Below are 12,820 nucleotides of genomic sequence, written 5' to 3' on the forward strand. Positions count from 1 at the left end.
ACATAGCAAGCTTTTATTAAATTCCATTCCAAAATGAACTTTGCATCTAAAAATTTAGTGAACAATTAATAACAACAGAAACATTACTGTATTATCAATAAATGAGTTCGTGACGTTTCGTTTTACATTTTATCTTGGAGGTTAGTGTGTGTTTTCAAAATGATTATCTTCTGCGCTTTCATTTAGTTCCTCAAATTGAAAAATGGCTGGCCACTATTGAAGTTATTGCTGACAGGTATCAGCTAATCTTATGATCGGTTAAGCAATATTCTGCTCCATGAACTTTTATCCAAACTCATGCAACTACCATACTTGACAGCAGAACAGATTGGCGACTTTGACCCTTCTAGACGATTTTATTTCTCGTGCCATGATGTAAAATACTACGAAGATAGACACAATAGTTTTTCAATCCAAATCGAATTTCCACATCTTGAGATACTTCGGAGCCAATGAGGTGAGGTGGGTTTTTTTTTCGAACAGTAAAGAACAAGAAGCTAAGACAAAGCTAAGCAGTCCAAGCAAAATTAAATAGTTTCCGTCCCGCGCTATGGAACGCTGTAATCGGGTTCCATAGTCACGCTAGAGCGCATAGCAAATGTAAGCCAAAAAGGACCGTTTATTTTAACGAATGTGAAGTTGCTGACGATTAAGAATATATTAGCACATGTTGGGGAGTACGAAAAGGTCGGCTCAGCGGCTGGGGGTTAGCACTGCTGCCTCACAGGGTCAGGGCCCGGGTTCAATTCCGGTCATAACTATCTGGTGTTTGCACGTTCTTCGCGGGTTTCCTTCAGGTGCACCGGTTTCTCCCTGAGTCTAGAATGAGTTCGTGGAGTTGGATTGGCCATACCGAATGGCCTCTTCGTGTTCAAACTGTCCGTAGGGTTACTGGATTAGGGTGGACGTGTGTGTCTTGGAAGGGCTCTCCTTCGGAGGGTGGGTGCAGACTCGAGGGGCCGACTGGCCTCCTTATGCACTCTATCGATTCTATGAATTAAATTCCTCCGATAGTAAAACTACCACGAAGGTATTTTCGAATCGATAAAGGAGGACAAAATGTGCCAGCATTTTTTGGGACAATTGCAACACCGTGACCAGATATGTTATCACATGTAACTTGATACAATCAAGATCTTCCTTCCGGAAAGAACCAATCCGCTTGCATTGCACGTTTAGAAATGTTGTGCACCACAAAGTAATAATTTGCTGAACCACCCGAGATAACTCATTTTTTTATTTCAGCCATTTCAAAGTAAACTTCTGAGAGAAACGGACAGGTAATATTTTATCTGAAGTACTTTGGAAATACACGGGTCTTTTCCTGAATGTTTTTGAAGAATATTTTCGTAAACGTAAAGGCTATAAATGACAGTCTTAAATATAGTATAATGTGAAATGTGTCCTTTACATCAATTTTGACAAGCCCAGATATCAAAATGTCTGTACGATGTAGCCTGATATCTTTTCTATCGCCATGAATTCATCGTCGGTGAAATTGTGTTTCCAATACTCAGGATTTAGGATCAACTGCTGCTAGTAGATTCAGTCACGTTTGCTCGTCTGGTCTAATTCATTTGTATTATTGCAAATAGAGCAAACGGTACTAATCGGAAAACAGGGTATGCATAAAACTAAAAATCTGAAATCAGGGTGCATTTACTTTGATTAAATTTGATTCAATGCTACTATTAATTAAGGCTTAAAATAAATAATAACCGAAAACTGTGAATACAGTTAATAAACTTGGGAGACATGCATATCGGATTGTTGTTTTATTCATAACAGATTATAAAAGCGATATCATTCGCATACCGCAAAAACACATTCAACATTTATATTGAGTATGATGTCGGGATTATTTTTACTTTGTTTGATTGGATATTACAATTGTGAGCGAACTTCAGCTCTTCGGAATTACCTTTTGGAATCTATGTTACTGACTTCATGCAAAACCAAACTGTCATATGTAGTATATATCAAAAGAAGGCTCTGCAAAACTCAACAGGTCTGGTCATATCTGTGAAAAGAGAAACAAGGTTAACGAGTCCAAATGACGCTTCTGCACATACCCGTATTTTTCTCTGAAGAAGACCCATGCAGACTCGAAAAGTTAACTTTCTTTCTCTCTCCAGAGCTGCTGAAAAACCTGCTTAGGTTTACGAGCACTTCTTGTCTTTATTTCAGATTGTCAACATCCGCAGTACTTTGCTTCTGTAGGGAGCACATCAGCTGGTTGATCGGGTGTCAGCTGTTTAAAATATTGTCGGAAATCGAAATTAAGTTCGCAAACTCATTGAATTCAAACAAAGAAAGCTGTGAAAAAACTGAGTCCATTTCCCTTATAGTTATGGAAAAGAACCGATTTGAAAACGATCTACATATTGCCATTTGTCATACATATCCTCCATCATCAAAAATTAATCGTCTCCAATGGAATGGAATTAACTAACTTGATTAATATTATCTGCAAAACAAGTTACCTCTGCCATTCATTAAAAATACCAAACGATTTTGCTTTCTCGATCCTGCATGAGGAAAGAAAACAAGCGACTATGCCGAAATTACCTTCAGCCAACAAATGCATATCCTCAGTTTCTGATAACATATATCTATCTCGGGCGGCACGTAGCACAGTGGTTAGCGCAGAACCCCAGTTTCCATTCCCGGCTTGGCTCACTGTCTGTGTGGAGTTTGCAAGTTCTCCCTGTGCCTGTGTGGGTTTCTTCCGATTTCTTCCCGCAGGCCAAAGACGTGCATGTTAGGTGAATTGGCCGTGCTAAATTGCCCTTAGGTTAGGTGTGGTTACTGGGATACGTGGATAAATTGCCCTTAGATTAGGTGGGGTTACAGGGTTACGAGGTGTGGGTTTGGGTCGGGTGCTCTTTCCAAGAGATAGTGCAGACCCGATATGCCGAATGGCCTCCTTCTGCACTGTAGATCATATGATAAAGGAATCACAGGATTGATGTCAGTTTCTCGAGAACAGTATGTTCAAAATTGCCGTTACAACAGCAAAGGTGGAGGGGTGACTGTTTTTTCTAATTTTCACGTTTGAATTGCTCAAAATTAACATTGTCGTAAAACTGCATAAAGGGATTTGATATAACATGATGAACTTGACGTTATCAACAAAAACACCTGTGATTTTAATGCCAATTCAATAAATTACAAGACGTTGAGCAGAAGAGGAATTCCAACCAACAGATCATGTAAAAACCTAAAAAAAATATTTTGCCTTTGTTTTCCACAGTTTTTACATTTCGAAATGGCGGCACCAGCTGACGAATACATCAACATTGGCACTGAACCGAGTGATGAAAGCAATTCTATCCAAGCACCTGAGGGTGAAGATGAAGCAAAGGTCAAATCCTTCAATACAAAAGGTAATTGCATTCAGAAAATAAAACAACAGCACTAGGAAAGTGAGAGGCAGAGACAATCTGCAAGGAGTACATTTCTAGCTTGCTGTCAAGATTAAAATTGGCATTGGGAATTATTGATAACCCAATCTGTTCTGGAATGATTATCCATGAGAGGATTAATTTTAATGACATAAAATGCAGAGTAGCGGACCTAGGGTCATGGTGTCTCTCTCTTTGAACAGTAAATTTTGGTTGACTGTGTAACAAACGACTTAGAACATAGAACAGTACAGCACAGAACAGGCCCTTCGGCCCTCAATGTTGTGCCGAGCCATGATCACCCTACTCAAACCCATGTATCCACACTATACCCGTAACCCAACAACCCCCCCCTTAACCTTACTTTTTTATTAGGACACTACGGGCAATTTAGCATGGCCAATCCACCTAACCCGCACATCTTTGGACTGTGGGAGGAAACCGGAGCACCCGGAGGAAACCCACGCACACAGGGGGAGGACGTGCAGACTCCACACAGACAGTGACCCAGCCAGGAATCGAACCTGGGACCCTGGAGCTGTGAAGCATTTATGCTAACCACCATGCTACCCTGCTGCCCTTTAAACTTTCTGTTTCATTTTTCTCGAGCCCTGGGGGAAATCCATTGTCTGAAATCAGCGTGACCCTGAGGGTCACTCGCTTTCTCTCTGATTCAGCACTATCGGGAACAGCCAATTTAAATTTAGAGTACCCAATTAACTCTTTCCAATGAAGGGGCAATTTAGCGTGTCCAATCCACCTACCCTGCACATCTTTGGGTTGTGGGGGGCGAAACCCCCGCAGACAGGGGGAGAATGTGCAAACTCCACAAGGACAGTGACCCAGAGCCGGGGATCGAACCTGGGACCTCGGCGCCGTGAGACAGCAGTGCTAACCCACTGCGCCACCGTGCTGTTGAGCCAACTCATTTCTTGAGCGTCCGTCAGCATCCAATTTTATCATGCACAACACAGTTTCACGAATTGGCATGAATCTGAAGATATCACTGAGCCATAATGTTTTTGCCATCCGTGCGCTGCAATCAATTACTAGTGGTCTGCGAGAAAGATACATGCTAAAATATTGTCTGGTTCTGATTGAACTTTGCATTCATTTGGAAGACAGTATCTATCGGCATTAGATCATAGAATAATACAATATTTTTCATGTATAACAGGCTATTCGGCCGATCAAACCTGAACAGACAGGATGACAAAAAACAGCTCTAATCTGCACTCATACTGCTTTCCAGTACTTGGTCCAAACATTGACTGTTATGACATTTCAAGTGCTTATCCTAATACTTTTAAAGTAGTGCGACGTTTCCAACGTCAAATACTCTCCCAGCCAGTGCACTCCATGTCCCCACCACCCTCGCGGTGAATTATGTTTCCCTAAACTCTCCTTCAATTCTCATGCCTTTCACATTAAAATCACGCCCCCATTTTTATCGAAGCTTCAATTAATGCCAGCAGCTGCTGACTACCAACCCTGTCCATGCCCACCATACTGTTCTGCGCCCAAATCCTCTCTCAGTCTGCTCTATTCCAAAGAAACCAACGAGGACCTTTTCAGCTTCTCAACCAAGCTAAAATGCTCCAATCAATGCAACGACCTGGTGAATGAACTTGCACCATCTCTCTCTTGCAACCACATCCTTCCAATTGTGCGGTGACCAGAGCTGAACCCAGGACTCCAGCAGTGTACTAACTAAAGACCTGTTGAGGTCCAGCCTGACGTCCCTGCTCTTCTAATCTTTACAACGATGGAGAAAGGCGAGTGTCCCATATGCCGTCCACACTATCATATAAACCGACCGCCTTCAGGGATCCTGATACTCATCCTGGTATCCTGCCGTTCATTACGTAGTCCCTTGCAAAGAAACATAGAAAATAGGAGCAGGATGAGGCCATTCAGCCCTTCAATAATGCCTTCAATGATGCTCCACCATTCATTATGATCATCCAAAAGCATTGCCGAATCCCGTTCCGCACACTCTATATCATTTGAACGATCTCTACCCTGTGCTATATATAACTGTCCTGGTACCCCTTCCAAAGTGGATTACCTCATACTTTTCAGAGTTAAATTTCATCTGCCACTTCTCTGACCGATCCATCTGTATCCTCTTGTAACCTGAGACCTTCTTCTGCACTGTCAAACATCCGGATAATATTCATGTCATCTGCAAACTTACTTATCACCCACCTGCCCTCACCACCACTCCACACAAACCATTGTTTTCTTTCTTCGTTTAAATATGCTACAAACAGTAAGGGGTGTTGCACTGATTCTGTGATATGTAATTAGACACCGGACTCGATGGGTCGACGGGCGTCCTTCTGCACTGTAAATTCTGATTCTATTATCTATGATCTGGAGTTGAGAATTCAAAGATTCACAGCGCAATCAATGAATATATGTTTCCTGATTTCAATCTCAAGTAATTAGTGGCATGGCGGCACCATGGTTAGCACTGCTGCCTTACAGAGAGTTAAATGTCGACCTTCGGGGACTGTCAGGGCGGAGCGTGCACTTGTCTCCCATGTATGCATGAGTTTCTTCTGGCTACTCATATTTCCTACCACGGGACAAAATCTGCAGTTTGGCCATGGATTGGCCGTGCTAACCTGTCCCTTGGTGTTTAAGGTTGTGTAGGTTGCGAGGAGTTGCAGGAATAGCCCTGGGTGGTGGACCTTTGTGGAATTCTCTTTCAGAGTGTAGATGCAAACTCGATTAACCGCCTTCTGCTGCAGAAATTGCATTGGTCTATGATCATCAGATGCTCCGTTTTGCAATCAATTCTCCACCTCGACTAACCAACCAAATGCGAACCCCATGAGAATTATAAATGTTGCAATTTAAGTATCTATCATGCCATCAGATGTTGTGGCATAATGGTAGAGCCGCTACGTACATACCAAAAGTTCTGAGTTCGAATTAAGCGCCAGAACTTTGTGGCCATCTAACTAATACTGATATTGTGAATACTTTCATCATTTCCCCACTATCGAAAAAAGGGCTGTTTTTATGTGTGTGTGTCCGTTGTCTGCCTGTGTGTGTATGTGTGTGCGTCGTCTGCCAGTGTGTGTCTATGTGAAGATACGTTTCTGTTAGCTTTAATTCTTCTCAACTCCCGAGAATTTAATCCTAATTCACACAGCCTTTCACGAAGACACCTTTATCGTCACGGATCGTAATATTGTGAATCTTAACTCTCCCACCTCCAATGCCAACATATTCATCTTTATATACAGAAACCAAAACTGTGCGAAGTACTCTAGGTATGGTCCTTTGAAAGACCAGTACAATTCTAGCACGTTTCCTCATTTTTGTACACAAAGTACCTTACAAAAAATACAAACGTGTACGTTATCTTCCAAACAAAACGTGAGTAACATAGTTTGTAAATGACTGAGGAGCCAGCAATTTCCTTGCGCTATCCCACCGGTCAAACCATTGAACTTGAGAATTTCTACTTAATATGAACTCTGCGTTCTACTATTTTTTTAATAGATGTTTTTATTCTCCATTTTCACATTTTCCTCCACAATCTACACCCCACCCACAAACAGTAAACGGTAACAAATATAAAATCAATCCCCTTAACAATAACAACGATCCCATCCTCCCACCACCCCAAACAACAGCCCAACTGTCAATATATGCATCCAATAAAACAAACCCTCCCACGTAATTCCCTTCATGCTTCCTTATCTTGTGCATTAACCTTTTGTGCGTCATGTTTTCCCTGCCTTGTCGAAATCCAAGCATATTACTGTGGTGTATTTGTTTGCCATCTACTGACCACAAATTTGATATTTGACGAATACCTCTTGTGTTCAGTAAAACGATGATAATATTATCTTCTAAATGAATTGAAAATACTTCCTAATTACTAAACTGCACAATTTTCCGAATTACTGTTATCATGCTAACTGGCATTTGATTCCTTGTTTCATCTTGCGTTTTCTTGAATAACAAACCAATCCAATATGCCAGGACTATTCAAGAACCGACGAATATTGGAATATTAAGAAATAGAGACCCAGTCTCTGCAGGTTATTCTTCAGAGTCGAGGATGTCGGGAAGTAGTCGCCGATAATTTGCGATTTTAATCTCATTCTGTTCTCCAATATATTAGGTTCTCCATGATTATTTTATGTTAATCATTGTTATTATCCACTCCGTTATCTTTGTGGCACTGCCTCATTGTACAATATTTATCCGAAATCGTTCTACCCTTCGTTTGTTCAATAATAAATTGCGCCAGGAACCTGCCAAGGAAGCCTTCTATGAATTCATCTTCCAGATGAAATTCGGCAATTTGTTTTCTGTGTATTGTCTTTTCTTCCCTCCACACTCAGACCGAGTGTTAGATCCACGATGAATACTTTTCTCCACCAATCGCAATTCTCCGCTTCCCTCACTAACTGTGTCATAGAGATGACTGACGGCGTTCCGATGTTATCCATCCATGCCATCTTTGATCATCCTTCCCTCCTATTCCCACAAATTGTATAGAATAGATTCGCTTTCCTGATATCAATTCAGATCACAATTTCCTTGATATCAATTCCTCACGAAGAGGAAAGGCGTCAACTGTCATGATTTTAATGGTGAACCATTCGGAGGGGCTTCCAGCAACTAGGACTGGAATTAACATTGTTGCTCATGATACCGCTGAGCTAATGAGGCGATTCAATGTAGTGAGTACCCGTTGTCTAAACTTGTCAGTCAGTGCTTCTCTTGTGAGACCGAATAGAATGCAGTCTCGAAATGAACGTAGCACTGGTATATTGGCTGCCGATTTTTGTAACTTTGCATGTTATGATGCTATTTTTAGTGTCTAGACATTTGGTCCCTCTTGCATATCGAAATCAAGCTTGTTCATTGGCGATATTAATTTTCGTAGTTTATGCGGGCCCATCCATAAGGGTACTGAGAATCATGTTCTGATTATAGTCGATGAAAGACATTATTTGATAATTTGTTCACTAATTCAGCTCACCTTTTTCCTGAAACACGGCAAATGTAGAGTCCAACCTTGTGGGCAGTCGGCAGATTCACAGCACAAGGCTGCTATTATTAAACAATAACCATGTGTTATAGGAAGGCGCATGGATAGGTTCGGGGCAATAACTCCAAAGTCAATATGGTTTTGCGAACTGGAAATCATGTTAAATCAATATGAATTAATTGCTGGAATAACTTATGCATTGGATCAAGGGAAAATCTGAAAAGTAAACAACACTTAGATTTCCAGAAGGCATTTGTGAAAGCAGCACATTACAGGTTATTGCGGAAGATAAACGTTCATGGTTTAGTGGGTAACATATTGGCATGGGAGGAATATTCGCTGGCTAATAGGAAGCAGAAATGAGAGGTCGATGTGTTTTTTTTTTAGGTTGGCTAAATATATCGAGTAATGTGCCACAGGAATCAGTGCAGAGAAATAAACTACTTACAATTCACATAATGGCTTGGAAGTAGGAAAGTAAGTTGTGAAAACGTATAAGGAGGCTGCGCAAATATTTAAATAGGATTTGTGAGTTGGCGAAACTCTGGCAAATGGGCCATGAGGCTGCAAAATATGAAAGTGTCTATGTTCGCAGGAAGAATAAAAAATAAGCAAATTATCTAAATGGTGAGAGATTTCAGAGCTCTGAGATGGATCTGGATATTTTAGCGAGTAAATCTGAATATATCAGATGCAGGGATTTGATTTGATTTGATTTTTTGTCACATGTTCCAATGTTCATTGAAAAGTATTTTTCTGTGGCCAAGGGAACGTACAGAGTACGTACATAGAACACAAAAAAAACAATAATAGACAGAATACATTGACAAATGGTACATCGACAAGCAGTGATTTTGGTTACAGTGCGGAACAAGAAGCCAAACAAAGAAAATACGTGAGCGAGTGAAGCATCGGACGCCGTGAATAGTGTCTGAACAGGGAACAGATCAGTCCGAGGGAGAGTTGTTGAGGAGTCAATTAGTTGTAGGGAAGAAGCTGTTCCTGTATCGGGATGTGAGCGTCTTCAAACTTCTGTCTGTTCTGCCTGATGGAAGCGTCTGGACGAAGGCAAAGCCTTGGTGGGAGGGGTCTCTAATAATGCTGTGTGCTTTCCTGTGGCAGCGGAATGTATACTCAGAATAAATGGGAGGGTGGAAAGCTTGTGAGATGCATTGGGATACGTTCACCACACTCTGGCAATTTTTGGGGATCTTGGACCGAGCCGTTGCTCTCTATAGCACATTTGTAAAAGTTTGCTAGAGTCGATGCAGTCAAATCGAATTTCTTTAGCGTCCGTAGGAAGTAGAAACGTTGTTATGCTTTCTTGACTGTTGCATCAACGTGAGTGGACCAGGACAGACTTTTGGCGATGGTGACACCCAGGAACAAAAAGCTATCGAACGTCTCCACTTCGGGGCCATTGACGCAGACGGGGTGGAGAGGTGGCGTGCTACGCTTCCTGAAGTCGATGATCCGTTCCTTGGTCTTTCCTACATTTCTGGAGAGGTTATGTTTGATACACCATGCACCCAAGTGATTTTCCTCCCTTCCGAAAGCTGATACGTCGTTTTTTGAGATGTGACCCACCACCAGCGTATCGTCCGCAAACTTATAGATTGAGTAGGAGTTAAATCTTGCCACACAGTCATGTGTGTATAGGGAGTACAGTAGAGGACTGACCACACATCCTTGTGGTGCCTGGGTGTTGGCGAATATTGTGGAGGTGGTGCTGTTACATACCCTGACAAATTGTGGTCTGTTGGTGAGGAAGTCAAAGATACAGCGGCGAAGGGCGGGGTGAAGTCCAAGATTACAGAGTTTGGTTATAAGACTTGTTGGGATAATGGTGTTGATGGTGTGGCAGTAGTCTATGAACATCAGTCTCATGTAGTAGTCCTTGTTGTCGATGTGATCTAGTGTTGAGATAGATTCTGCTGTGGGCCATTTGCGGTGATAGACGAACTGCAATGGATCGAGACCATTGGGGAGGCTGGCGTCGATCCGTCTCATGACTAGCCGCTCGAGGCATTTTTTGATAACAGTAGCCACGACCACCAGACGACTGTCATTGAGGCAGTCTACTTTGTTCTTCTTTGGTTCCAGGTATTATGGTGGTCTTCTTAAAGGAGGTGGGGACCTCGAGGAGGAGGAATGAGGAGTTGATGTCAGCGAATACGCTCGCCAGCTGGTCTTTGCAGGCTGAGTGCTCGCCCAGGGGCTCTGTCGGGGGCCGTCATTTTCCGTGGATTCACTTTCAAGAAGGCAGCTTTTACCTCTGAAGCTGTAATAGTTGGTCTGTGTGTGTCCATTGCTGTTCGGGCGAGTGGCACTGATGCATTGGCTGACTGCTGAAAGCGGGCATCGTACTTGTCCAGTTCATCGGGGAGCGATCTTCCACTCCAGATATTCCACCTGGCCTGTAATCTTGTGTAAGCCCTGCCACAGTCGTCGTGGGTTTGTGTCGTTGGCCTGGACAGAAGATAATCAGGAACGGATTTATTTGCTACGAGCGAAATTTAATACAAAGGTAGTGAGATTATGTTTCTGTTTTGCAGAGCAATGGTTCGACCGCAAGTGATGCCCTGTATCCAATTGTGGCCTTATTTTTAAGATAGAACGTCAGTGTGTCAGAAGCTGTTCAGTTACGGTTTGCAGGCGAAAATTTGGAAATGATAGGCTGCCTAATAAGGAAAGGTTGGGCAAGTTGGTTATGTGTTCGTTGGGTCTTTAAGAATAAGAGTGATTTTATCGAAACCGTTAAGATCCCGAGTGATCTTGACATGGTGGATGCGAAGAAGATGTTTCCTCTTGTGGCAGAACTTAAAAACAGGTGTTCCTGTTGAAAATAAGGGCTCACCAATTTGAAACTTAAATGGAGCGATGATTTTCTCTCACAGAGTGTCGTGAATAATTGCAATGCTCTGCCTGAAGAGGTGATGTAAGAAACATCTTAAGGCACAGGTGGAAAATGTCTTGGTAAGGAAGGGGATGATAGTTTATTGGGAGTCGGCTGAACGTAGATTTGCCATACGATGAGAACGGTCACACTCGCATCAATTGGCGGAGCAAGCCCGAGGGGCTAAATGGCCTACTCTGCTCCTTCATCGTATGTCTGTATGTTCACACATATTCAATATGCTGTTCACTAGCGATTCTCATCCCAATATCTATATATGATGGTTTATCGTTGGGCCTCTGGTTGGCTAGCTGATAGTTTGTTCGTTGCACCTCTGCTCAGAGTGAAGAGTCTCTGGATCAACTTGGCCTTTGATGTTCCCCTCACTTTGATTCGTATGCAGGTATTCAGAACTTGGCGCCAAGAAGCATCAGTTCCCTGCCAGGAAATGATCGAAATCAATGCATCCGAAGCTGAAAAGTGTATTTGGTTGATCGAACTGATTGGAAAGTTGTCAAATTCTCTTTTGAGAATTCATCGCACATGCCATCTATCTCTTTTCTCTTAAAATACTCGCAGGTTTCTTTCAATTTCTGATTTTCAACGTTTGTAACAATTCAAATAAAGTTTTATTCTTCGCATCATCTTGGATTGAAGCAGAGAAAGAAAATCGAAGCAAATATCGATACTTTCCAGCTGATTGGCTGTCTAAATCCGAACATTTAGTTTGGTGCATCCAGCATAATCGTTCGAACTTGTCGTTTGACAAATCTTCTCTGGCCCTATTTTGTCAGAGGTAATCTAAGGATCAGGGGAACGTCAAAGGTCAGCAAAGACAAGTAAAATTAATACCAAAAGAACGACGAAAGAAATCAATCAGAGAGCATACTGCAATGGATCGAGACCATTAGGGAGGCTGGCGTCGATCCGACTCATGACTAGCCGCTCGAAGCATTTTTTGATAACAGTAGCCACGACCACCAGACGGCTGTCATTGAGGCAGTCTACTTTGTTCTTCTTTGGTTCCAGGTATTATGGTGGTCTTCTTGAAGGAGGTGGGGACCTCGAGGAGGAGGAATGAGCAGCCAACAACATGGCTCTGGTTGCATTTTGGTGGGTGCAACACAGAGGGGATATAAACCATAAATAACAAAACCCTTCCGAACATAGAATGTCAGAGAGATCTGTGCAGGTCCGCAGATCTTTGTAAGTGGCAACGCAAGTGGACAAGGTAGTCAAAAAAGGATACGGAATGCTTGCCTTCTTTAAGTATAAAACTGGCAAGTCATGATACAGTTCAATGGAACCTTGGTAAGGCCGCACTAGGAATATTGCACACAATTCTGCTCGCCATCCTACCAGAATGATGTGGTGGCTTTGGAAAAGGTGAAGAGAAGGTTTTCCAAGATTTTGCCGGGTCTGGAGGATGTTAGCTTTGCTGAGAGGCTGCATAGACTCGGACTGTTTTCATTACAACGACGGTTGAGGGGTGACCTGATA

General features: G+C 42.4%; 1 protein-coding gene across 1 annotated transcript in view; it reads left to right on the forward strand.

The window, feature by feature from the left end:
• Positions 1–1,192: 1,192 nt before the first annotated feature.
• Positions 1,193–12,820, forward strand: part of LOC119975529 (centromere-associated protein E-like) — a 249,117-nt gene continuing 237,489 nt past the window's right edge. Inside the window, exons 1-2 of the mRNA XM_038815320.1 lie at positions 1,193–1,280; positions 3,254–3,386. Coding sequence (XP_038671248.1) covers positions 3,269–3,386 — 118 coding nt within the window. The 5' untranslated portion in view covers positions 1,193–1,280; positions 3,254–3,268. The remainder of the gene's footprint in view (positions 1,281–3,253; positions 3,387–12,820) is intronic.

Source organism: Scyliorhinus canicula, chromosome 13 (genome assembly GCF_902713615.1).
Source record: "Scyliorhinus canicula chromosome 13, sScyCan1.1, whole genome shotgun sequence".
Taxonomy (NCBI): domain Eukaryota; kingdom Metazoa; phylum Chordata; class Chondrichthyes; order Carcharhiniformes; family Scyliorhinidae; genus Scyliorhinus; species Scyliorhinus canicula.